Source organism: Bubalus bubalis, chromosome 7, assembly GCF_019923935.1.
Source record: "Bubalus bubalis isolate 160015118507 breed Murrah chromosome 7, NDDB_SH_1, whole genome shotgun sequence".
NCBI lineage: Eukaryota > Metazoa > Chordata > Mammalia > Artiodactyla > Bovidae > Bubalus > Bubalus bubalis.
In genome coordinates this window covers 48421242-48448347 of record NC_059163.1, presented here as the reverse complement: position 1 = coordinate 48448347, position 27106 = coordinate 48421242, and the positions used below count along the sequence as shown (strand labels likewise).

Sequence of the window (27106 nt, the reverse complement as noted above, 5' to 3'; positions counted from 1 at the left end):
GTCTGAAGAATACTGCAGACAAGCTTCTGTGTGGTCTAGATGTGGTAAAGATACACCAAAATCATAGCAACAGACACTGGGGGCCTTCTCAAACAATTACAATAACTTCTCAAACAATTGCAACAAATTTACTCTATTTTTCAGCCCTGAGAGCTTATGGACTGCTTCAGGGGATCAAGGAATGTGTCTATCTTGTTCACCACTGCTCCCCCAGGCCTGAACAACAGCTGGCACAGAGCAGGCACTCAATAAATGTTTACTGAAAAAAAATGAACCAACTACTAGACAAAGTGACATTACTTTCAGCAAAGATGATGACAAAAGATGAGAAGCTTCTCTATATTTGTAAGCATGACATTAACACTGTGCATTATTTATGAACTATTGGAGGTTATTTGTGTTATTTTGGGTAGCATCAGTTTTACATCTAAGAAGAATATATACATATGCATATGTATCTTTTAATGGTAAAGTGTCAAGAATAGCACCCAAAATATTCAACAACAAATAACATTTTAATACACTATGTATATAAATTAACATTTAAACCAACAACTGAAAATGGATTTTCTTTTGGTCACTATATGAAAACCACTGTCATATGTAATTTAAATTGAAATTCATATCAGATTCAAATCATTCTGATGATTTCCAGTTACCTTTTGATTTTTAGAAATTGTTGGTGCAATCTTCTACATGCTGCAGCTATCCTTAGCTAAACAATGCCCCCATCTAAGCTGCAATTTGATGTAAGAAACTACATCAAAATTCTTGTCACAACAAATTCTTTTTTTTGTAATATTTATTATTTATTTATTTGGCTGCCCCAGGTGGCATGTGGGATCCACTTCCCTGACCAGAGATCAAACCCTGCACTAGGAACTCAGAATCCCAGCAACTGGACAAATAGGGAAGTTCACAAGAAATTCTTAGTAACAAGTCATGAGCTCCCCAGTTCCCTATGCTTGCTGTAGCCAGGACAGATCAATTAAAAAAAAAAAAAAAAAACTAAGTATGGTGATCGGGTGTGTTCCAGGATGTCAGAGCCTAGATCAAGGTTGGAAAGCACCTGGGCCAAAAGTAATGCTACCAACTCCACTTACCTTACCACCCCAGCCAGTCTGGGGCCACTGTAGAGCAAAGGACACGTGTTGCTTCTCTACAATCATCACTACCAGCATGAATTCCTTCTGCAGCCTCAGTACCCTCAGCACCTCCACTGTCTTAGCCCCTATCACTTGTCTCTACCAAGCAACAGTATTAGGTGAGTTGTGGTCTCACCAAGTAGAGAATTTCTCTTTACTTACATTCTCTTTACTTATATTTTGTATGTTAGTACACACATATTTGGTTTTCCCAGGAGTTCAGTGGTAAAGAATCCACCTGCCACTGCAGGAGAGGCAAGAGATGTGGGTTCAATTCCTGGTCTGAGAAGATTCCCTGGAGAAGGGCACAGCAACCCGCTCCAGTATTCTTGCCTGGAGAATCTTATGGACAGAAGGGCCTGGAGGGCTACAGTCTACGGATTCGCAAAGACTGAAGTGACTGAACACACATGCACAGACATATTTCAGTCTTTAAAAAACAAGTTTGACAATACAAGTGTATACCAGCTGAAAATCAGTCCTAAGAATTATCAGTATGAAATTGCAACACTATCTTGAAACATCTTTGACATAAATGAACAAGTAAACTGATTATTTGGAAGACAGTTTGGATGACTACCACAAACACATCCATTAAGAAGACTTTAATTTATAAGTTATTAGGACTACAGTAACAAATTTGTTTCAATTAGAATCTCTCCTCCAAAATCTACCCTCTATCCAAGCTTCACGGGAAATAGATGGGGAAACAGTGGAAAGAGTGTCGGACTTTATTTGGGGGGGCTCCAAAATCACTGCAGATGGTGACTGCAGCCATGAAATTAAAAGACGCTTACTCCTTGGAAGAAAAGTTATGACCAACCTAGATAGCATATTCAAAAGCAGAGACATTACTTTGTCAACAAAGGTCCGTCTAGTCAAGGCAATGGTTTTTCCAGTGATCATGTATGGATGTGAGAGTTGGACTGTGAAGAAAGCTGAGCACCGAAGAACTGATGCTTTTGAACTGTGGTGTTGGAGAAGACTCTTGAGAGTCCTTTGGACTACAAGGAGATCCAACCAGTCCATTCTAAAGGAGATCAGCCCTGCGTGTTCTTTGGAAGGAATGATACTAAAGCTGAAACTCCAGTACTTTGGCCACCTCATGTGAAGAGTTGACTCATTGGAAAAGACTCTGATGCTGGGAGGGATTGGGGGCAGGAGGAGAAAGGGACGACAGAGAACGAGATGGCTGGATGGCATGACTGACACGATGGACTTGAGTGTGAGTGAACTCCGGGAGTTGGTGATGGACAGGGAGGCCTGGAGTGCTGCGATTCATGGGGTCACAAAGAGTCGGACACAATGGAGCGACTGAACTGAACTGAGAATCTCTCCTCCAAAATCTACCCTCTATTAGCCAGCAATAATTTGACCCCTTCTGAAGGAGAGCACTGTCATAATTTAAAAATGGGATGTAGATCAGTGAAACTTTCTTGGCTACAGTATGCCAAAGTCGATAGGTTTCAAACTTGGTTCTATGCCCCATTAGAGAGGTAAATATGCTGGGCCCCAAGGACACTGTTATGCCACCCATTCTGGCTTCCCTTGACCCCCTCTCCCACCAGGGCATTGCTCCTGTCACCTGCTACCCCAGGCAGGTGACCTCTCCCACCCAGGAGATCTCACCTAACTTGAGCTCCCTTACCCGGGCCTGGGAGTGCTTTCCTCGATGCATGGACACTACCTGGCTGAGCCCCACCTTGTGCTTTTCAAATGAACTCTTCAGGAAGGAAACAGAGTCCTTATCATTTTAAATGTACTTGGGAAATATCTGAAGAAACTTTCTGGAGGTTCACTCTCATCGCTCTGTCATCGCATTGTATATTTCTCTCAGCATGCTATTGAAAGTAATACTTTCACAGATCCTCATAAGCCCTGGACAAAGTAGATTGATTTTTCTTTCTCTTTTTACCTGTTTGTTGCCTGAATCTACCCAGAGAAACTTTTCTATTTGCTCCCTTTGAACAATGCCCCTTTCAAACTTGAAAGTCAACTGTCTGTAGTATTTCAGTTATTTTCGTGTTTTGTTGTACAGCTTCTCTCAATTTGGTCATCTGTTAACAGTTCTCTAACAACTTAAATCCTTCTTATGAAGGATTGCTGTGAATACTCATATCTGCACATTTCCAAAGGTTCCCAGGTGGACAGTTCTCCTCCATGTCAGCGTAAGTCCAGTTTTTCCAATATTTGAGCTAGATGCAGTTGTTTTTGTTTAACAGGATAGTACACCTTAAGGATGTATTTATCCATTACAGCATTTAATAAGTTGATTTTAATTGCTATTTGTTTGCCTGGAAAATCCCATGGATGGAGGAGCCTGGTAGGCTGCAGTCCATGGGGTCGCTAAGAGTCGGACACGACTGAGCGACTTCGCTTTCACTTTTCGCTTCCATGCATTGGAGAAGGAAATGGCAACCCACTCCAGTGTTCTTGCCTGGAGAATCCCAGGGACGGGGGAGCCTGGTGGCTGCCATCTATGGGGTCACACAGTCGGACACGAATGAAGTGACTTAGCATAGCATAGCATAACCCCCTCTAGACCATAAACTGTGAGATCAGGGACTGTGTCTATTTAGTTCTTCTTTGTCGCCTTAACCTGACACATAATCAAAATGTCAGTCCCTCAGTCATGTCTAACTCTTTGGGACCCCATGGACTGTAGCCTGCCAGGCTCCTCTCCAGGGATTCTCCAGACAAGAATATTGGAGTGGGTAGCCATTTCCTTTTCCAGGGGATCTTCCCGACTCAGGGGTCAAACCCACATCTCTTGCGTCTCCAGTACTGCAGGCGGATTCTTGACCGTCTGAGCCACTGGGGAAGCGGCTGACACATAGAAAGAGGGAAATTAATTATAGGTTGAATCACTTTGGAGAGTAGTTATGAAGCCCCCCACAACAACTGCCAACTTACCTGTGAGATCCAGCGTTCTGTCCACAAAGACCACTGATGCCCTGCCTGTGGCAGTCTTCCTCCTGTTCTTGGCAGGAGCAAAATTGGCCAGATCTGCAGCGATGATCCGACTGAGGGCACCTACAGCAAAGCACTCCTCTCGTACCCCTAAATGCTCACACAGGGAACTGAGCCCTGACACCAGGCACCTAATCTGCAGCAGCAGCTCAGGGGTCAGGGCAGTGGCATCCACCTCAGCCAGGCTTCCCAGCCTCCTTCTGTCAGGTCGGGCACTGTTGAGGATATGCACATCCTGGGGTAACAGTGGGAAAAGGGAAGCAAAAGCTGGAGTCAGGGCAAGGTGGGGAGCTACAGGGGCGAGTAACAATGGTATATGCAGCACTTCAGCTGTGTAGTTCATGTTGCCCATCCACTCACACAGCTTCTCCTCCAGTTGCTCGAACACTGGCTGCTGCCCTTCCAACTCGGCTGCTGCCGCCGCCGGCACATGATTAGCCGTAAGATGGACTGCGTGGTTCACAGCCGTGACCACCACACAGTACTGGAAGTGACTTCGGCAGATGATGTCCCGCAGGGTCTCCACGATCCGGCCTTTCAGCAGGGAGCTCAACACAAACACTGCCTTGGGCTGCTCGACTCCGCCACCAACTGCGGCAGGCTCGAACTCGCGCAGGTAACACGCAGGGCTCCCCACCGCCTCCAGCAGCCTCGAGGACCCGCAGCCCCAGTGCAGGCTCTCGGCGCAGGCGGCGTCCAGGTAGACCACGGCCCGTTTCGCTTTGGCCAGCACCTGCTCCCAGGCTTGCTGGGTAAAGGACAGCACGCCTGGAGTGTTCATTGTTGGGAATTCGCAGACTCGGGGCACCGAGTGCAGGAATTTCTCGCAGAACTCACAGCTTCCGGGAACTGGGCTCCAGGAGATATTGACAGTCAACACAGTACACGTGGGGCGGCCTCTGACGTGTCCTGTGTGGCGCAAGGTAATGACGCTCCGGAGCATGATTGGCTAGTGAGGAAATCCGTCGCGGAAGAATTGTTTAGGGCTCAGACGAAATGGGCGGGGCTCCGAGCCTCCAGGAAGCCACGGTGGGTTCGTGGAAGTGGAAGGAGCTGAAGAAATACCTAAGGAATTTTGTCCTTCTCTCCCTCTCTGCTCAGATTATCCTTCGCTACTTCTTGAGAAATCTGAAGAGTGATAAAATCTAATTTGAAATATGATTTTTTCACGGATCTGAACACATGTCTTTAAACGTACAGCCACTTTGCCCAAATTAAGAGCGGCCAGTTCAGTTCAGTCGCTCAGTCGTGTCCGACTCTGCGACCCCATGAATTGCAGCACGCCAGGCCTCCCTGTCCATCACCAACTCCCAGCGTTCGCTCAAACTACTGTGAGGTTTTGTTGTTTATAGATTACTATCCCATACATTATTGGTCACAAACCTGTAATACACATACCAGTTTTGCTTTCCCTTTCTCTCTTTTCCTTCCCTCCTCTCATTGGCACTAAATCTTGACCTGCTTCAAAATTCGAGAATCCAGTCCTTTCTCCTCATGCATCTTTGTTCTCACTGCCTTAATCCACTGTCGTCACTCAACTGGACAATAGCAGTGACCACCCCTCTCCTATCGTTTCCCAGTTTTCCACCTCTTCACCCTTTGACTCACTTTTCTTCCTAGTAAACTAAGTTTGTTCATCCATTTTTCTGCTTAAAACCTCTCCTAGCCCAACTGCCTACAGATCCAGCCAACGCATTATAATGGCACCAAAAACCTTCACAATTTTTCAATTTCTCTCCAGCCACTCCTAGCTTAGAACATTAAATACCTGCACAATGAAGTCAACAAGATTAAGCCCAGATTGCATCATAGGTTCAGTTTGTTCAATCACTATTAAGCACTTATTGTGATCACTGAGCTAGGCTCCAAAACAGTAGTTAATAAGATATATTACATAATCCATGAAAAATATATGCTAAATACTTGCCATATCATGGAGTAAGTTTTAACATACTTGTTCTCCTTAACGTATCTGTTCTACTAGATGGGGCACTAGAAGCTTGGCTTCCCCAGCACTAGAAAATAACAGGTGTTAAATAAATGTTTGTTGAATTCGTATCAGTATAATAAATAATATATTCAACCAACTTTTTAATGCATATGTACAATATTCCATACATTGTGTTGGGCACTGAAGATTTAGATAGAAGTGATCCACAGCCTTGCCTTCAAAATAACCTGAAGTAAAAGGACTCACACTGTTTTGGCGAAAGTTTTACTTTCGTTTTAGGTGCAAAGGATTCATTAACAAAAGAAACCACTTATTAAACACAAAATAAACAATTTTTAATTTAAGAGTTAATATTTAACTTAATTTCAATATACAATCATTAAAAGAAAAGAAATAGAAACAATAGAGAGAGTAACGGCATAAACATCACCGAGTTGGGTCGAAACCTACATCCTGACTTGAACAGCACTGGGAAGTCCTGAGTAACAGCAATCTCGAGTCCCATTTTGGAAAAGGGTCCTGGGCGGTGCATCCACTCCATGGGTGAGACTTCAGATTACAGTTTGAGGGGTGGAGGCAGGCTCCCATTTATAATCCCAGGCTGAAAACTAATATCATCATCAGTTGTGGGCACTAGTTAAGCCCCCAGGGGCTCAAGAAATTCTAAGACCCACTCCCTTTCTTATCTAAGCTGCTGCTTGACTTGCTGGTAACAGTTGGTGTGCTTGCAGGCAGGCTCATAGTTCAGACGGGGTGCAGGCAGGTTAAAAGTTGGTCAGAGGCCTTTTGTCCTACTTTCTGAAGCCTGAACAAGACTTTTAATTTCCCTAACACACACAAGTAAAGCAAGCAAATGCAATAAAACATTACAGAAGCTTTTTTTTTTTTTTAAGTTTGAGCTATAAAGTGGGAAAAATAAATTCTAAGCAAAGGAAAAAGGGAAGTGGTCAGAAGAAGTTTCATATAGGACATAAGTTTTTATTTGTCTTCAAAGAAAACCAGGTGTTAACCAGGTGTACAGGATGAGGAAAGGCATTCCTGGCAGCCCAAGCAAAGAGTGAAGCATAAACAAAGGTACAGAATTATGAAACCTTACAGTATGTTCTTTGGAGCTACAAATGGTTTACTGTGGCTTAAGTGTCTTCTTTAAAGAGAGGCCCATGAAGAAATAGGAGCTAGAATATAGAAAATAATGGACTATATTAGAGTAAGTCTTATTTCCATATTCTAAATAGTAGCAGCCAATGGGGAGCTATTAAAGTATAATCTTCTCTTGGTAACCCTATGCTGGAAGTTTGGTTCCAGTACAGCCCCTGCCCCGACATCTTACAAATAACAAAATACCATATGCTCATCTCTTATATAAAATGCTGTAATATTTGCATATAACCTATGCACTGTGCACTTTAAATCAGGTTTAGATTACTTGAACTGTCTAATACAATGTAAGTGCTATGTAAATGTTTGTAAATATGATGTACAAGCTAAGTAAATAGCTGCTGGAACACAGCAAATACAGGTTTTGCTTTTTAAACTTTCTGATTTTCTTTTCAAATATTTTCTATCCAAAGGTGGTTGAGTCCATGGATGTGGAACCCACCAATATGGAGGACCTGAATGTATTTTTAGGAGCAGAAACATTTATTTACACCTTCAGTTTAGGGGGAAAAATATTCTAAATGGAAAATAATTTGAATGGAGTAAGATTTAGGGCAGGAAGGGCAGCTGGAAAAAGGTAACAGCAATACCTATGGAAAACAGTACATAAGAATACTACTAATAAAGGGAGTAGATAGCCTGGGATTTATGAAGAAATGTTAAGAAGATAGAGACACAATTCAGGTAACTAGATTGACAAAGGAAGAGGCAGAGAGAAAATCACAGATTAATGGCCAGCTTTCTATGTGGGTCACTAGTAAGTGGCAGTAACTGAGATGTAGAAAAGCAGATTGGAGAATAAATATACTGAATTTGATTGGGACATGTTTTTGTTTCTGTTTTTTTAACCGTGGCAAAATATATGTAATTTACCATCTTAACCATTTTTAAGTGCACAGTTCAGTATTTTCACAGTTTTCCAACCAATATTCAGAACGTTTTTGTCTGCTGAAACTGAAACTCTACTAACAATTCTGTAGTCCCCCCCCCACCCCAGCAACCACCATTCCACTTTCTATGAGTTGACTATTCTAGGTCCCTTATATAAACTGAATTATATAATATTTATCTTTTTGTGACTGACTTGTTTCACTTAGTAATATCCTTAAAGTTTCTCCATGTTATAACATGTGCCAGAATTTCCTTTTTTTTTTAAGGCTAAATAATATCCCCCTGTCTTTTCATACTGCTCATACAAATAGATGGGGAAACAATGGAAACAATGAGAGACTTTATTTTCTTGGGTTCCAAAATCACTGCAGATGGTGACTGCAACCATGAAATTGAGACGCTTGCTCCTTGGAAGAAAAGCTATGACCAACCTAGATTGCATATTAAAAAGCAGAGACATTACTTTGCCAACAAAGGTCCATCTAGTCAAAGCTATGGTTTTTTCAGTAGTCATGTATGGATGTGAGAGTTGGACTGTGAAGAAAGCTGAGCACCAAGGAATTGATGCTTTTGAACTGTGGTGTTGGAGAAGACTCTTGAGAGTCCCTTGGACTGCAAGGAGATCCAACCAGTCCATCATAAAGGACATCAGTCCTGGGTGTTCATTGGAAGGACTGATGCTAAAGCTGAAACTCCAATACTTTGGCCACCTCATGCGAAGAGTTGACTCATTGGAAAAGACTCTGATGCTGGGAGGGATTGAGGGGCAGGAGGAGAAGGGGACGACAGAAGATGAGATGGCTGGATGGCATCACTGACTCAATGGACGTGAGTCTGCGTGAACTCCGGGAGTTGGTGATGGACAGGGAGGCCTGGCTTGCTGCAATTCATGGGGTTGCAAAGAGTCGGACAGGACTGAGCGACTGAACTGAGGTTGGTCATAACTTTCCTTCCAAGGAGCAAGCATTTTTTAATTTCATGGTTGCAATCACCATCCCTAGTGATTTCGGAGACCCCAAAAACAAAGTCAGCCACTGTTTCCACTGTTTACCCATCTATTTGCCATGAAGTGATGGGACCTGATGCCATGATCTTAGTTTTCTGAATGTTGAAATGTTTCTGAATGTTGTACACTTTAAGGCTCATTAATCTCACGTTCTTCCACAACGATATATTTGAAGCAACTATTGGAATTTAAAATTTCATAATGCTGCGCCTCAAACAGAAAACAAGACCTACTTCTGGAAACCAGGGTAGTGGATGAGTTCTTTTGGACAAGGAAAACGCATTCTTGATTTTTTTTGACTTTTGTTTGCTGTTAAAACTGATTTTTCAAGAAAGTGAGCATGATTTAGATTTCTTCTCTAATGAGAAACAGGGACTGATAGGATAACGATTTTATATCACTTCTGATAACAAGTGGAAAATGAAACGCTTTTCAGAAGATTTAGAAAAACAAAACAGGTAGAGAACAGAATGCAGGCATCAAAGCCAGAAAGACAATGGTGTACTCTTCAGCAGTAGAAACACAAGCGATCAGAGTCGACATTGGGGGAGGAGAATTCTAGCCAACGTAGAACGTCAGGAGAGAAAGCCATGCTAAAAGGCGGGGGGGAAGCCCGTGGGAGGCGGGGCCTGACACGATGCGCATGCGCAACCAGACTCCGGTGGCCGCCGCCGCGGAAGTGAAGCCACCTAGAGACGCCGCGCCGTTTTGGCGCTGCTGCGCGTGCGCGGGCGGAGGGCGCCGGAGTCGTCTGCTTTGCCGCCTCCGCGGCTGTCTGCCCTGGATTTCAGTCTCGTGCTTACTTCGTCCGCTCGCCGGCGGGTTCGCGCCCCTCTCGAGCCCCTGGTCAGCGAGGCAGGGGAAGGGGTTGGAGGGGGCTGTTGATCACCGCGCTTAAGTTGTGCTCGGAGCGGCCATGTCGGCCGGCGAGGTCGAGCGCCTAGTGTCGGAGCTGAGCGGCGGGACCGGAGGGGATGAGGAGGAAGAGTGGCTTTATGGCGGTACGGAACTTCCTGTCCCTTCTCTTTCCCGGGTTCTCTCAGGCCTCCCCTCCCGACCCGCAAACTGCCGGCGTCCCGGGCCCCTCACGCCGCCGCCTGCGGCCTTTCGTGCGGAGCTTTCCCCGGCCTGCCTTAGGCCGAGCGCGGCGTGCGCGTTCCCCGCCCCCCTCCGCCTCCTCCCGCCCAGCCCACGCCCCCAACGCGCAACGACCCCCCCCCCCCCCCCCCAGCCCCGGCTGCTGGGCCGGGGGCGCGGGATCGGAACCCAGCCTCGCCCTCCTCCCCGCCCGCCCTTCTCGGCCGCCTCGCCTCAGCACTCTTTCACTTGTTTTCTTGTATCGATTCTGAGCTTTGTTGGCGTGTTTCTTGTTGCCCTTTGACTGTAGGATGCCCTTCTTGTCCCACAAGCAGTCATTCTGTAATAATAGCTAAATAAAGTTGATGCTGTAAAACTAACGTCTTGTTTCTTGATGGTCAGTTTGTGTGGAATGCACCTGCAAGGGTACCTCCTTGTCTGAAAGTCGTGCTTTAAAAATAATTAATTAAAAGAGTGAGAGAAAGAGATGGAATACATTATGGCCCATAAAGAAAACCCCGAATGTCTCCTGTATTAAGGTGAAATTTTTCTTTTTTAAGAGACTTCGCTTTAACCCACATAGAAGTACCTCATGTCCCTTAGGCTTATGGTTTTCAGTATCATCTCGTGTTATCTATCTTTAACACAAAATGAATTTACTGCATCTTTTACTTACCCGTTGAAAGAGAGTTGTTTGACATTTGTTTTTTAACTTCTATGAAGTCACAGTCCCTTTTTGTCTGTTACCAGTGCTAAATTTGAAAGTTAATGTTTGTTTCGTGCCTAAAAGGCATATTCTCGATTGTGTTTAGAGTAGTCTAGTAAAAGCGCATGTTTGGGCACCTTGCTCCTTGACGTGACTTTGACAAATTTTAATTTTGGTAAACTTGTGAAATACATTACCTTTGGTGCAAGATTTATCATTAGTTAGTACTCTTTGAAATGTAACTGTGTAGGGTTTCTTTTACAAAGATCTAGAAATCTTTAATACTTAAAAGTTGGTTTTTTTAAAATTTTATTTTTCATTAAAAACATAATCTTGTTAAGTCATTATAAGGTGATCTAACTTTGGATATGCTTATAGGCCCATGGGACGTGCATGTGCACACTGATTTGGCAAAGGACCTAGGTTAGTGCTTGTGATGATCACTTCAGATTTTCATAATAATAGTTTCTTTAAGAGTGATTTGTTTGTTAATTTTATTTATTTATGTATGTATTTTTTTTGGTAGATGAAAATGAAGTTGAAAGGCCAGAAGAAGAAAATGCCAGGTTAGTGAAATTTCTTATTGATACTTAACAAATATTGTGTGGTACAGTGATCCTGTCGACAGACTGTCAGCATGATTTGGTTATCATCATTGGCTTGAATGAGATTGGAAACATTGCGTCCTTTATTACTATTTCAGGATGTACTCTTAAACCAATTCTGTTTGCTAATAGCCTAGGGGACAAAAAAGTTTTGAGGTAAGGGTTTGAATATTTTTCATGTTAAGTAACTTCATAACCTTAAGTGAGCTCAGTAGTGGAGTATATAGTATAACCATTACACTACTAAGGAAAAAAGGTTTAAATTTTAAAAAAATAATTATTTGGGTAACTACTTTTACAACTTAACAACTTAAGTATTTCAAATTTAAAATTAAAAGTGGAATGAATGAATTTGTTATAAGATTGAAAGTGTTTGTTAGATTATTAGAAAGGTGTGAGTGTCCTTTATCGAACATATTAGGGAGCTAGAAACTTATCCTAAATTCATAATAGCTCATGGATACAAGTACATGGATGGATACATGCTGACATTACTCTGACCAGATTCCTTAGTGTCTTATAATGAGGGAGGCATGATTGCAAAAAGGAGTTTTAAAGATATTTGGGTTTAAAAAGAGGAGGAAATGCCACGTCACACCCACTAGGATGGCTGTAATCAAGACAGGTAGTAACAGGTGCTCCTGAAAATACAGAGAAATTGTAACTCTGATGGTGGAATTGTAAAATGGTGCAACTACTATGGAAACCTGTCTAACAGTTTCTCTAAAGGTTAAAACCTAGAGCTGCCATATGTACATGATCCAGGAATCCTACTCCTAGATACATTCTTTAGAGAAATTAAAACACACATCACAAAAAGTTTTATGTGAATGTTCATAGCAGCATTATTCATAATAGCCAAATATGAAAGTAACCCAAGTGTCCATTAAATGATGAATGAACAGATTTAGAAAAGTGATATATTCATAAGTTGAAATACTGTTTGATAGTAAAGAGAAATGAAGTACTGACATGTGTTAGAATACAGTTGAACCTTGAAAACATTATACTTGGTGAATGAAGCCAGTCACAAAGGACTGTGTAGTGCGTTTCTAATTATTAAGTGTACACAATAGGTAAATCCAAAGAGACAGAAAGTAGTTAGTAGTTACCGGGGTAGGGAAAAATGGAGACCAACTACATACCTGTAAGATTTCTTTTTGGGATGATGGAAGTGTACTATAATTAGATAAATACAGTGTTCTGTCTTCATACTTAACGATCTTCTGGTTGTATGCTTCAAATGAGTAGATTGTATGGTATATGAATTGTATCTCTGCTGCTATTTTTTAAAAAATGAAGGGAAGAAGTGAGAAATGGAAACAGCTTACAGGGTGTTGAACTTATTCTTTGTTTAAAATACCCCTGTTTTGGACTTTTTTTTTTTTTTTTTTTAATTATTAACTCAGTACTGTACCGTCTGAAATCTTGTTATTTAATTTTGAAATGGATATATCCAAACCAGTTCCTAACCCTGATCTCAGTTAATCACAAAGTTAGGATTTGTGTAGTCTATAGTGATGAAAGTAATATTACTTCCTATCCTGTTTTTCAGTTGGTCCAGAAATTAATGATAATAACAGGATTTTGTGAACTAATTTTTATTTTCTTTTCTTAATATGAGTTCTTGGCTACAATTCTTGAAGCTTATTTTCTGATTTCTTACTTCCTCAGTACACAACCTGATTAAATTGATTGGAGAGGAAGCCTTCTCCCTCCCTTGTCACCGTCAAAATGTCTTCATGTTCCTTATTAACACTTTATTTGGAAAGCAGTTTATTTCATGCAAAGGAGAAGATCTATCTTTAAAATTTTATTTTTCTAGAAAAAGCTTATAATTTTACCACATTTCTAGTATGTTAGTGGTGATAGAGAATAAGTCTGTTGGGCACGAGCACCCTGCCAAACCTGTGTTCTGGTATTCAGAGTGGTACATATTACATTGCCCTAAATGATCTGAGCTCTTGCTATTAGTTTTCCCCAGATTCTTTGTGACTAAAAAAGTGACTAACCCATCCTTGAAACTGTTATTAACCATTGCATTGTGCTATCTCTAATTGTCATGTTTCATTGATCCAAGATTTGGTTAAATATACTGTTTTGTGACATAAAAGAACAAGCCCAGCTGGTTTCTGAGAAATGTACTGAATAATCATAGTTGCATGTTTTTTTCCTTGGGCTAGTGTAGAACAATGAAAATTTAACAGATAAATTTTCAGGTTTTGCCCTTCATTTTAGTTTATTTGGAAATTGTATTACCAAAAAAAAAAACACTCGAGATTAAATTGATTCCTATAGAAGCTGTTTGACAAAAAGTGAAGTTTAGAAGAGATTAGCAGAAATTCAGTGAAAAGAGCTTTGAACTGTATCAACATCTGGACAATTTTCCTGGAAATGCTTTACCTAAATAATTGTGAGTTGCCTTGTACTTGAGTTTATTTATCTATAAAATGAGGTTAATGGTTAATTTCCACTATAAAAATTGTAGTTGTTAAAAATATAAAAAACCAATTGCACTACAGTACTGGAAATTTGACTTCATGGATAATGGCCATATGCTAAGTCTCGTGAGAATAAGAGTGTTTATTATTATATAGCAATTTTGTTATAACAGGGCAAATTCAAATTAATAACTAGCCTTAAAAAAGTATGTCATGTGTGAAAATTAGATCTGGAGCTCTTCACTGCCAAACTGGAAGGCAGTCTTAAAATTAACTTTTTAAAAAATCTTAAAATTTGTTTTTTATTTGACAAAGGACATATATCCAATAAGATGAAACTATAAAATGAGGAAGAAAAGAGGAAACTGTTACATAGCCCTTGGCAGTTCCTACAGTACCTCAATGTTCAAGGTAGTTTTAGGGTAAATAAGATTAAGTATGATGCATATTTTAAAAATATAAAAAACTCAAATTGTATCCCACCATCAAACTGCAAATTTGGCATCATTAACAAACTGTGGTGCAATTCCATTTTACTTCCAGTGTTGAATGTACATGTTTTGTGTAGGCATTAGGAATAGCAAAGTAAAACAGGCCGTTTTTACCATCTTTTTTCTTATGCAACAGACAATAATTTCAAGAAACTATCAAACATAGCTTAAAAATGCTACAATGCTCCATCCTTACTTCAGAAAAGTAATACAAAGCATGTGCTTGTTTTTGTTGCTTGTAGTGCCAATCCTCCATCTGGAATTGAAGACGAAACTCCTGAAAATGGCGTACCTAAACCGGTAACACAAGGCTTTGAGATCTGGTTACTTCTCTGTTCAAAATCTTTATCGGTAGTTTCCCGTTCGCGTGGGAAAAAAACCAAAATTTAGCATTACTTGCAGTATTTCGCATGAGAATTAGTGGGAGGAAACTCTAGACGAAATGGAGCATTTACAAAGGCTTAATGTTTATTGCTTTAATAAAAGAGCAGTTTATTATTAATAATAATAGCCTAGTTTTTTCAAAGCAAGCATTGAGTCTTGCAACCCAAGTTTGTCAATTGTTTTAGCAGATATATCTATATTTTATTTATATATATATGTGACAGTCTGACGTCATGCCTCTTAAAAGTAATGTTTTACAGGTAAACAAATCATTGTTCTTAGGAATATTTTAACATGTTTTAATCCTGTAAAAAAGAACTTGTATTCTGCAAGCTCGAACTTGTATACAAAAAACTATTTAGCCTACGAGTTCTACTTTTTTAAATTTTGCTCTTATGTGACTAAGCACAAAACAGCCTTTTAGAGTCAAAATAAAACCTTTGTGTATGGCCCAACTTTTACTCATAGAAACAAAGTATTCCCTCAGTCATTTGCATGCAGGGCCTCTACTGTGTGTAAACAATTGTCGGGAGTAAGTGAACTGTTCTTTTAACTGTTTGATGATGTTTAACCATGACTCTGTGACCCTTAAAAATTGTTTTCCTTTTACCTTCATGTTCTTTCTGTTAAGAATTCCTCAAATTTTTTTAAGTTTATCTTCTAGGTATTTTAGTATGTTGCCTTAGATCCATACTTTTAAGAGGAGCAGTTCTTTATAGGAAAAATACATACAGTGTTATTTACAAAAAGACAATGAAAAAAAGTTTTACTTAACATCGTTATCCTTTTGTCATGTAAAGCTTCCGAGTTGTAAATGAGTTGAAATAGGCAGCAGCACTATAACTTTTTCCTTTAAAAGGAGCTCAAAAAATGCAAAACAGTTACCTTTTCAGTTACTCATCTCAAATCAAATGTTGAAATGGATTAATGAGTGCATTTTGTGGTTATTTTTTTGGTGTAGAAAGTGACTGAGACTGAAGACGATAGTGATAGCGACAGTGATGATGATGAGGACGATGTTCACGTCACTATAGGAGACATTAAAACGGGAGCACCACAGTATGGGTGAGTTATAAGTAACAGTTGTATGTGCTTAAAGGCAGTGTGCCTGTATCAGACAATTAGTGATTGATTCCATTGTTTTTACAATTTTCCATCTGACCATGATATGAATTCTTATTAAAATTTCATCTGACAAATTGCTAAGACAGTAGGTACAAGTTCTTGTCACAAGGAAAAAAAATATTTGTAACTATCTGTGGTGATGGATGTTAACTAAACTTACTGTAATCATTTTGACAATTTATACATATATCAAATCATTCTGTTGTAAACCTAAAGTTAATACAGTATTATATGTCAGTTATAGGGCTTCCCAGGTGGCAAGAGTGATAAAGAACCCTCCTGCCAGTGCAGGAGACATAAGGGACAGGACACAGGTTTGATCCCTGGGTCGGGAAGATCCCCTGGAGGAGGGCATGGCATTCAAGTATTCTTGCCTGGAGAATCCCATGGAAGGAGGAGCCTGGAGGGCTGTGGTCCATAGGGTCACAAAGAGTCAAGACACAACTGAAGCGACTCGGCATACATGTGTGCATCTAGTTGCATATCATGATGTAAAGGGATTTCAGAATGAAATTTTTTTTCCTAAATATAAAGTTAGGTAAACTTGTGTGGAAGTAGCAGTTTTTTATTCTTGAAATTGAAGTGTTTTTACAAATTAATTGAGTGCCACAGATTCTTTAATTAGAATTAGAAAACCTTAAATTGTTGTTTGCATCTATGTTGTTTTTAACATTTTATTACTTTTCCAGACCTGAGTTTAGTTTCTTTAATTTTTTTGTTCAATAAAAACAATAACCAAAGTACTTCTTTTTGCTTTTTATAGTGTATTTTTCAAGTGGTTAATAATCCTGAGGGCTGTTTATGCCAATATGTTGTCTCAGGGTTTATAGTCTGTAAAGCTGGATCAAGCAAATGGACTGCTGAGGAATAAAGTACGGATTGTGATTATGTTATGGTGGTAGAATAAGAGTTGACGTTTCTGTGCTTTTCAATTTGGATGTATACTGTGGTACTCGTACATTGAAAACAAACTTTTTGTTAATTACACTATTGTTTATTAGGCAGTCTTATCTGAAATGGAACAACATATGCATGAATGTTTTTGAATATTTAATCTAGTAGAGAAATTTTTTGAAGTTATTTCAGGAAGCTTAAAGGTAATTCAGTTGTCATAATCAGTTTTGCATTATAGTAATGACTGCTTGTGGAATTTTAAGACCCTAGCAACTTTTGGAGGGGCAGGATTTAAATGATTCATGTTAGGGTAATGCTTGATGTTCTCCTCATCTCCACTTAAAGTAAATGATTAGTGTTGAGCTCATGATATTAGTAAACCCTTATGGTAATAGGCCTTTGTCATCTGGGCTTCCCTGGTGGCTCAGATGGTAAAGAATCTACCTACAGTGCAGGAGATGACCCGGGTTCAATCCCTGGGTTGGGAACATCCCCTGGAGAAGGGAATGTCTACCCCCTCCAGTATTCTTGACTGGAGAATCCCATAGACTGGAGGAGCTACAGTCCTGCTGGCAGGCAGCAGTCCATGGGGTCACAAAGAGTTGGACACAATTGAGTGACTAACACCTTGACTTTCTTTTTCATTTGCACTACGCAGAAGGAACACTTTAAGATAATACCATAGTATTCACTGCATTTTTAGTAAGTATTGTCCTCTAAAATTATTTGTATTTGCAAGTATAGAAGAATAAAAGGAAATGGTGATTATTTTTTTACTAATATGACCAATTTTGGGGTAAGACTTTCATACAAATATTAAATACACATAGACTCCCGTAGTACTTTATCTGAACTTTATTTCTTATAGCAGTTTCATGGATTGTAATTATGTTTGCACGTTTATCACAGTTAGACTCTGAAATCTTTGAGTAGAAACCATGGTTTATGAATTTTCCTATTTCTTACATTGTCCTACATATGGTATTTAGTAGGTGTTTATTTAGTAAATACACTGCATATTAAAAAACACAGTTATCTTTGAACTTTTTTCTTCCCTCAACATTTGACCATGAGAATTTTCAAACATTCAAAGAAGTTTAAGGAATTGATGTGGACACGTGTTTACTCATCAGCTGGATTATATAATTTATGTTTTGCTGTGTTTGCTGCATCACCTGTCTATCTACTACCTACCTCCATGCCTCCACCCACTCATCAGTCCATCTTTTCTTTTGTATTTTTTAATGCATTTCAAACTAAGTTACAGATCTTTCTGGAGAGTATAAAGCTTTTTTAACCTTGTTATCTCAAGATATAGCCATTGAAAACTGAAAGAAAGCCAAGGAGAAAATAAAATTTGATGAATATTTACTTTGTGCAGTGTTTTCAGAAGCAAATTTAAAGAGCAAATTGTTTTTAAGGAACAGTGCTAAATTGGTTTATTGCAAGCTGCTAGAAAGTAACAACTAGAATTGTTGTAGGTAACATACTTTTTGTTACAGAGTTTATTGTATCTATAAGTAAGGTAGGAAGAAAAGCAAATCTTAGGGTAGGAATAATTTACCTTGGGTAGAAGAGTGGCTTCTCAGCTATGTCTTTGAAATTCATCTGCTCATTCATTAAATACTTTATAAAGACAGCTTGTCTGGCATTCTGTTAATTGATGATGGGAATATAAACTATTCTTGTTTAACAAAAGTAGTGAGGAAGACAGACATGTGAGCAAACACTTTCTAGCTAAGCAGTGTAAGTGCTTAGCTAGAAACGTGTACAGGGATTTAAAAATTTTGAGAGGACGGTTGCTAAAAGTCTACTTGTGTTGAAGAGAAAATTCTAGAGGAGGTAGTATTTGAATTTGTTTCAATAATTCTTGAGACAGAAGGAAATGGACTGATGGTTTTGGCAGAGGAAGCTACTTAGATATAGTGGAAGCATGACTTAGAGGAACCAGAATGCTGGAGAATAAGGTAGATGAGGAAGGTTGCTTCTTTTTTTTTTTTTACAGCTCTATTTTATTTAGAAGATAGCAGGAGAGTGAGAGAGAGAGAGAGAAAGAGAGAGAGAGAAAAGAGTGCACGCACGCGGGAGAGAGAGTCCCAGGTTGCTTCTTTAAACCACAGAAGAGGGAAGTTAGTACATTTTTGCCATGTAATCATGGTAAAGGTTATTAGGTCGGTCACATTTGAAATAAAACTCTAGCAGATGTAGTTGAGATGTGCTAGATAGAAATTATTTAATAGATTTGAAGTAATCATCCACATGGGGTGATAAAACTAAGCCAGCAGCAGTAATATAGTGATAGATGAAATAATTTGATATATATGAGTAAAGAATAAATGGAAATAACGTGGGTAACGGTTGGTTATAGATGGAAAGGGAGATAAAGGACTCATTGACCTGGAGATTTCTAGATTAGTTCATTGTGTACATAGCAATGTATTACCATATATGGGTAAGGTGGGAGGAGCGGGTTAAAATAAAATTTCTTGGTATATTTAATTTGAAGTTCCTTTAGACAGCCAGGTGCATAGCATCTAGCCCCTAGAGAAGCCTGACATCTCATGGTGGCGGGGTAGCTATTGATAGGTGTCAGATTTACTTGAATACAGTTTTCCAGACAGCTAAGCCTTTTTACTCACAATGAATGCAAAGACTTGGTGGCATTAAAAAAGAAAAGTAACATTTTAAAAGGCACAGTGGGGAAGGGAAAGTAGCTGGGTGGGAAGTAAAGAACTTCATGTAATGAACTATGGTAAGCCATAAATACTGTTTTGATTTATCCTTTAGCAGTTCTGTAAGAGGACCATTTGGAGACAGTCCTTGGTTTTTGTACTTTGACTTTCAAATAGCTGGGACTTTTGTATATCTTATATAGATACCTCAGAGTGCTTTTGCTGTGCTGAACTTGATTGTTGAAATGTAAGTATTAAGAGGTAGGAACCATATTTGTCCAGTTCCTCTTTCTCTCTGCTTAGCTTAGAACTGTATGTGATACATTGTTGGTACTCAAGCATTTATTGTTGTGTCCGACCCTTTCGACCCCATTGACTCCTCTGTCAGGTTTCCCTGTCCATGGGATTTCCCAAGCAAGAATACTGGAATGGGTTGCCATTTCTTTCTGCAGGGAATCTTCCCGACCCAGGAATGGAACCCATGGCTCCTGCTGCTCTCCTGCATTGCAGGCAGGTTCTTTACTGTTAAGCCATGGGCAGATGCCGGGATCCAGCCCCAGCTGATCCAGGGTATTCGAAGCGGGGACGGCGTCGGCGACCTATTTATTTATAAATATTTATCAAAGATATAAAGAGTAATAGAATGAGGATAGCTCAGTAGGAAAATTCAGTGGAGAAAAGAGGCTGAGTAGCTTGGTTTACGCGGGAGACCAATAAAACTTCAAGACAAGAAGTTTGCACCACTTACGTAGGCCACAGGCGTCCTTCCGTTCTCCCGAAGGAGAGGAGACACTGAGGCCTCCCCGGTAGGATCTTAGAAGCCCAGGCATAATTAGCAAGCATGGCGGGTTCCGCGCTCCAGATGGAGAGTCAGCCAGAATTTGAGAGAGAGAGTGACATGGGGAGACCAAGTTTCAGTGAACAAGGCCCGCACTTTATTTTCCAAAGTAGTTTTTATACCTTAAGTTGTGCATAGAGGATAATGGGGGAAGGGGTGGAGTCATGCAAGGACAGCAGTACGTGGTCCTAATCGAAGCCAGGCTTTCAGACTTATCATATGCAAAAGTTCAGGTGAATTACATCATCTGGCCAGGAGGCCTGTTAACATTTTAAGAAACTTATCTTTCTCTAAAGGTGATTATTCCAAAGTCAGGCACCAGCCTCCAAAAAAGCATTGGACAAAGCTGCATTCCTGTAGGGCAAAGGTGAGGTGGGCTCAATCAAGAAAATAATTAACTCAAGGGTCCAAGGTTACAAACATTGAGGCTACTACTTACATTTCTATACAGCCATTATATCAATCAATACACTGCCAAGGACACAGTAGGTAAGGAGTATGGAGACTTAGCAGCAAACGTTGGCCCAATAAGTGAAAAACCCTTCACCAATACAATTTCTTATCAATCTTTTAACTACTCAAAGGAATCTGTGTTTAGACAGTTTAAAACATCTCCTGCCTCTCACAGTTGGGAGGCTCTGAACAATCACATGTGGCCGGAAAAACCTATTCAGGCAGGCTAGAGGATTTCCAAAGGAGTTTGTAGGTTGAAACACTGTCACACCCTGGAATTATTAACTGGAGCTGTAAGCTAACTCTTTTTTCAGAGAGAGGTAGTGGGGGACAGCCCCCCTGTGAAGTCAGAGGTGTTGGTGAGAGCACAAAGCAGAAAGTAGGCAGACTCTGATTTGGGGGTAGATGCTCGAGAATTTCCAGGGGGACTCCTGAGGCTCGATCCCGCCTTTGCGTATGCCGAGCCTCCTTTCTCATGACCTTTGCCATGGGCGGAGCTCCTGCTCCCGGCAGTGATAGAATTCCAGTTGAGCTATTCCAGATACTGAAAGATGATGCTGTGGAAAGTGCTGCACTCAATATGCAATATGCCGGCTCCCGGCAGGCAGAAGTATTTATTAGATGAATTAATTAGTGAGATGATAAAACCTTCAAGTTGATAATGATGGTCCTCTTTGATAGTAACAGTTTTGTTTGGGCTACCTTATATTTCTTACATTTATAGCAGTGGAGCTTTATACAAATATTTGAGTATTTTATTGAATATAGCCTTACTTTTTTTAGGCAGAATAACCTAGGTGTCAAAATTAACACATTGGAGACAAAGATGAACATTATTAGGCAGGCAAGAAGCAGTGAGTTTTTGCAAGTCCAAATGAATGAGTAGGAGATGAGGAAGTAAAAACTAGGCATGTAAACTATTCTTTCCTTTCCAGCCAAATTTCTGATTAGTTTGTAACAGTGGAATATTGAATTATTTACAGGTAGGTTTTTAAGATGGAAAATTAATATACTTTTAAATAAAATTGTTTTTATCTTTTATTAAGTGACAGACTTAAAATTTAAAACATTTTCTAAAATGTTTGAGTTTAGTGTCAGTCTATCCAGTTAATATGTGGTTATATAATTTATATGTACATACTGAATATTTTGCTGTTTTCATTTCAGCATTTCAGGATAATTTTTATTACTTTGCTTTTAGGAGTTATGGTACAGCACCTGTAAATCTTAACATCAAGACAGGAGGAAGAGTTTATGGAACTGCTGGTAAATTTAAATTTGTAGTTGCATCAGTAGGAAAATCGGGCATATATCTGAATAAGTCATGAATAGATGTTAGTTATTACAGCTCAGTTAAAAAGAACCATTTTGACCATATATAGTGGGCACTTGGAGAAGGCAATGGCACCCCACTCTAGTACTCTTGCCTGGAAGATCCCATGGATGGAGGAGCCTGGTAGGCTGCAGTCCATGGGGTCGCTAGGAGTCGGACACGACTGAGTGACTTCACTTTCACTTTTCACTTTCATGCATTGGAGAAGGAAATGGCAACCCACTCCAGTGTTCTTGCCTGGAGAATCCCAGGGACGGGGGAGCCTGGTGGGCTGCCGTCTATGGGGTCGCACAGAGTCAGACACGACTGAAGTGACTTAGCAGCAGCAGCAGCAGCAGTGGGCACTTTCCTGTAAATGGCTAACTAATAAATACTTTAGGCTGTGTGGGTCACATAGGGTTCCTGTCACGTGTATGTTTTTGTTGTTGTTTGTTTGTTCTACAGCTTTTTTAAAAGGTAGAAATCTTTCTTAGCTCACAGAATGTATGAAGATAATGATTTAAAACAGGGAAGTTTCTTGGTACAGAAATCCCTTATTACAAATAAGAAGTCTCTAATCTCTCTGTTTTATCTTATAACTACACCGTAAACTTTGACCTCACTTCTTATTTGTGGAAACGTTACTACTTAGTGTGAAATCTTGCCAGAATTAGTGCTAGCATTAGCAGTAGTAAAAAGGTGTCATTGTTTTCTGTTTGTCTGTGGTATCTCTCACTAATACGGTTCCTTTACTGTTTTGTAATTTTCTAAAGTAGGAACGAAAGTCAAAGGAGTAGATCTTGATGCACCTGGAAGCATTAATGGAGTTCCACTCTTGGAGGTAGATTTGGATTCTTTTGAAGATAAACCATGGCGTAAACCTGGTAAGATTATTGTGGATTATATCAGTTTGAAAAAATTTTTAGTATAAATAATCATTAGCAAAGTTTTTTTCAGCGTCAGTATGAACAATCATTAGAAAAGTTTTTTTCAGCATAGAATATTATTTTTTTAATATAATTTTTATTGTCTTAAGCACACAAGTAATAATGACTTATATTATTAAATCTTAAAGGTGACCTAGCATTATATAAAAGTAGACTCATTGTTTTTATTATAATGCCAATTCTAGAGGAAATCATTTTGGTCAAAACTTTGTATAGTTCTGTTGCTTTATGGTATTAATTGGGAGAATTGGTAAAATTAGAAGAGGTGATAAGACTTAATAGAACTCTATATTTTTGCAGTTTATTATATTTTATGTACTACATAAAAATAGAATTGAAATCATTTGTACACTGAAAGTGTGTTTTATCTTTAGGTGCTGATCTTTCTGATTATTTTAATTACGGGTTTAATGAAGACACCTGGAAGGCTTACTGTGAAAAACAGAAGAGGATACGAATGGGGCTTGAAGTTATACCAGTTACCTCTACTACAAATAAAATTACGGTAATTAGTAAATATTCCAAAATACCCCAGCCTTTTCTACTGTCCCAGTTTTATTCCCTAAATACATCAGTTTTTCCCTATAAAGGTGGTTAAATGCTATATGATAGTTTAAAAATTCCATTTTACCATGTTTGTTTTTTTCCCCTCCTTCCCTTCCAGAGTTTCATATTAATGATTATCTGATGTTTTTAGTTTCATGTTGCAGACTAGCCACAGCTGGTTTGTCTTTATGTGGCCTGTCAATTAAAAATTATGTGGTATCTTAATGGGGAATATGTTATTTAACTTAGGCCGAAGACTGTACTATGGAAGTTACACCAGGTGCAGAGATCCAAGATGGCAGATTCAATCTTTTTAAGGTGAATTTTAGTAAATTATCCTTGGTTGCTCTCATTTTTTGTTCTTGAGTCTGCTCCCATACCACTACTTGAGGGACAAGATTAAAATGGAAATAGCTACCTTTTTTCCAAATCTTCAGCTTCCTGGTGACTTACAAATTTGCTGATTGTTGTTTTATCTCCACTTTTGCAAGCATGTGAATTATAGCCTATTATACTAACAAATGCAAAGTAAAACTATTCTTGCTATATATTGTGATTTTATTTTGAGTCAAGTGTATGTTTGTTTGTAGGATATAAAAGTTCATGCCAACAGGCTAAGCACTCATTGTAGATCCTGCTGTAATTTTTATCAGAATTGGAGACTTATTTTTCCTGATTTTCTGTTAAAAAATGGTAAGGTAGATGGCGTACCCTGTATTATCTGTGTGACACTGAAATCATTGATGTGATGGCTCTTACAGTTTAAGGTATCTCAAGAATCTTAGGTATTCTTTGAGAGTCGCCAAGAAAGACTCAACAAAATTAGGATAAAGTCATTGATTTTTTAAATGAATATTTATAAGGAGCAAGTTAGTGAGGAACTTGTAGGTTGATACCACTTGGGTATCAGGTCTGACTTTTTGCTTCTCTATTCCGTATGATGATTCCAAATAATAATATCTTTTCATACATGTGTGATACACAGCATCCCACAAACTTTCTCAAAACCTTATTATAAACTCTTCTTCCTTTATCTTAAGTCTTAATTCTTGATTCTTGTGTTGAGTGACACTGGGATGTCAGTGACTGGGAGTGATTTTTAGTTTGAGCTATACACTCAGGGAATTTTTATAGGCAGGAACTTTTCTGTGTCCCTTTTGGGGCTTATAGCCCTGTCCTCCAAAATACTGCCTTATGCAATGCATGTGCTATATCCGCAGATGTAGCCGCTCTGCTGGACACAGTTCTGTATAGAGAATTTAATTTTAATTTACATCCTACTTTGGGTAAGTATTTGGTTCCTGTTCTGCTGTAAATATTTTGAAAGTGTTTGATGTCTCTTATTTTAAATGGTCATCAAGTTATTTTTGATGATACCTACTTATTTAGACATTGAATATACTGTCTTTTACAATTGGAATGAATAGTTAGAGAAGTTATCTTGATGAGGAAATAGTTTGTTGGCAGTGGTGCTTTTCATTTTCTTCCAACAGAAATGAGAACTGCCTTTTTAAACTTCCAGTTTTTGTATATTTTGTGTTTTCTTGCAGTAAACTTCTAAAAGCAAAGAATAAGAAGAAACTGCTAGGGTCTGGTCTTTTATTGAAGATAGCCATAGTGAATAAGTTATACATACAATCTATCAAAAAATTATTTTGAAGTTTCTTTTGATCATGTGAGAGGAGATGATTGTTCCATTCTGATTTATTTACTTCTGAAGGAATAAGGACTTGAATTTGATAGCTGTAGTCAAATTATTTAAGAAGTCAGCCTTATTGAATCAGAGAGTTATTCTTTTTGGAGAATAGAAGACATGGCTTTGTAGGGTGTAGTTTAATTTTAGAAAGCCTAGAAACCAGGAAGATGAGTTGGAGGAATTACTGCCTGTTCGTGATTAGGACAGTGAGTTACAAGTAATACTGTTTTGGTGGCAGTGTATGGTGTGGCTGAATAAAGTCCAAGCTCTTGTCCACTTCTCTACCATTTGGAACTGTAATTATTAGGATTGGTAAGAAGGAGATAGAAGGAAAAAAACTTGCCCAACTTTATTAACATATCCGAATGCCTTCATTGTGCCCAGCCCTGTGCTACAGTAAAACAGTCTTTGTGTTCAGGGAGCTCATGATCTGAGTGATGTGTACATACAAAATAATAACCATATTGTATTGTGAAAGTCTTATATTGGTGTATTGACAAAATACAGTAAGGAGTTCAAAGGCGAGAGTGGGTTATCCTACATTGCAGAGTCTAGAAGGATTCAAATGGGATGTGATGAAAAATGAGTAAGTTTGCATTACTAGGAGAGAGGAGAGTGGAGAAGATTGTAGGCAGAGAAAACAATGTGAACAAAACCAGATAGTGTGAAAGAAGAGTTGAGAATCGATGAAAGATAGAGGAGAGAAGCCTGGAAATGGTAGAAATGATATGAAAGACTAATGTGCAAGTACCCTACAGACGTATGAATAGGTAATAGGAAGCCATTTGAAAGTTCTTGGGTATAAGAATAGCATAAGCAAATCTGGTTTTCAGAAAAAACAGCTGGTAACCAGAGTGGGCCACAGAGTATAAAGGGTGGAAATGTGAGTCAGAGTCCAGACAGGAAACTGTTGGAGTACTATGGGCACAAAATGATCAAGGACTCAGACTGATGCTGGGGAATGGACAGAAGAACAGGTTTTTTAAGTTATTTTTATATCTAATACAAAGATTTTTTTTTATCCTTAGTTATCCGAGGGATAGCCAATCAGCATCTTTAAAATAACTTTTAAACTTTTTATTAAGTAAATTTTCAAACATACTAACAAGTAGATTTGTTGTTTTTGTTTGGTTACTAAGTCTGTAGACTCTCTGGGACTCTCTGGAGTGGGTTACCATTTCACTGCACAAATGAACCAGCCTGTGTTTATTATAGTGTCTCAAGTGATTTATTAATGTTTTAACATTCTTAAAGTCTTTTTGTACACCTCAGTATAAAGTCAATTGAGTATGAAAACAATTGTACAATTATATAACTGAGAGTGAAGGCAAGAAAGAAGTGACTAGGAAGAATGGGTGATATGTATAAGAAAAACTGACCACAGCCTTCTCTCAAAATATTACAGTTTGTGTGTGCACACCTGCGTAGGTTTCCCACCCGCCCTGCCCGCAGCTCTGTGGAAGCATTTATGAGCTTTGTCACCATTGTGAATTTCTTAAGATGTGTTGGTCTGTTATCCATTGTACCAAGCATTTATTTGTACCTTCTTAATCTGGAAGTATAAATCCTTCATTTCTGGGGTATTTTCTTGTTATTTTTTTTTTACTTTGTCTTCATGTGCCTTTTGGACCTCTTATTCAAAAATTGGATCTCCTTATGCTTATCTCCTTTTTCTTTTCCTATCTCTTTGTTTTCCATTATCTGGAGATGTCTTCGGCTTCAGAGTTCTTCTATTCGCTTTTTTATTTCTACTGTTACATTTTTGAATATTTAAGAAGGCTTTTCTTCAGTATTTAAC

General features: G+C 39.1%; 2 protein-coding genes across 16 annotated transcripts in view; one reads left to right on the top strand and one right to left on the bottom strand.

Moving 5' to 3' along the window:
• The window catches only part of SCFD2 (sec1 family domain containing 2), a 394561-nt gene extending 389535 nt beyond the window's left edge, over positions 1-5026 (bottom strand). Inside the window, exon 1 of the mRNA XM_006047767.4 lies at positions 4059-5026. Coding sequence (XP_006047829.4) covers positions 4059-4896 — 838 coding nt within the window. The 5' untranslated portion in view covers positions 4897-5026. The remainder of the gene's footprint in view (positions 1-4058) is intronic.
• Positions 5027-9776: 4750 nt separating this feature from the next.
• Positions 9777-27106, top strand: part of FIP1L1 (factor interacting with PAPOLA and CPSF1) — a 66378-nt gene continuing 49048 nt past the window's right edge. For 2 of the 15 annotated variants that reach the window (XM_025290600.3, XM_025290599.3), the window contains exons 1-9: positions 9782-10122; positions 11283-11327; positions 11431-11470; positions 14684-14741; positions 15787-15890; positions 22009-22073; positions 22893-23003; positions 23441-23571; positions 23862-23930. In XM_025290600.3, coding sequence (XP_025146385.1) covers positions 10038-10122; positions 11283-11327; positions 11431-11470; positions 14684-14741; positions 15787-15890; positions 22009-22073; positions 22893-23003; positions 23441-23571; positions 23862-23930 — 708 coding nt within the window. In that variant the 5' untranslated portion in view covers positions 9782-10037. Of the gene's footprint in view, positions 10123-11282; positions 11328-11430; positions 11471-14683; positions 14742-15786; positions 15891-22008; positions 22074-22892; positions 23004-23440; positions 23572-23861; positions 23931-27106 lie in introns of all 15 variants that reach the window. The other 13 variants (XM_025290608.3, XM_044946312.2, XM_006047768.4 and 10 more) reach the window with 13 other exon arrangements.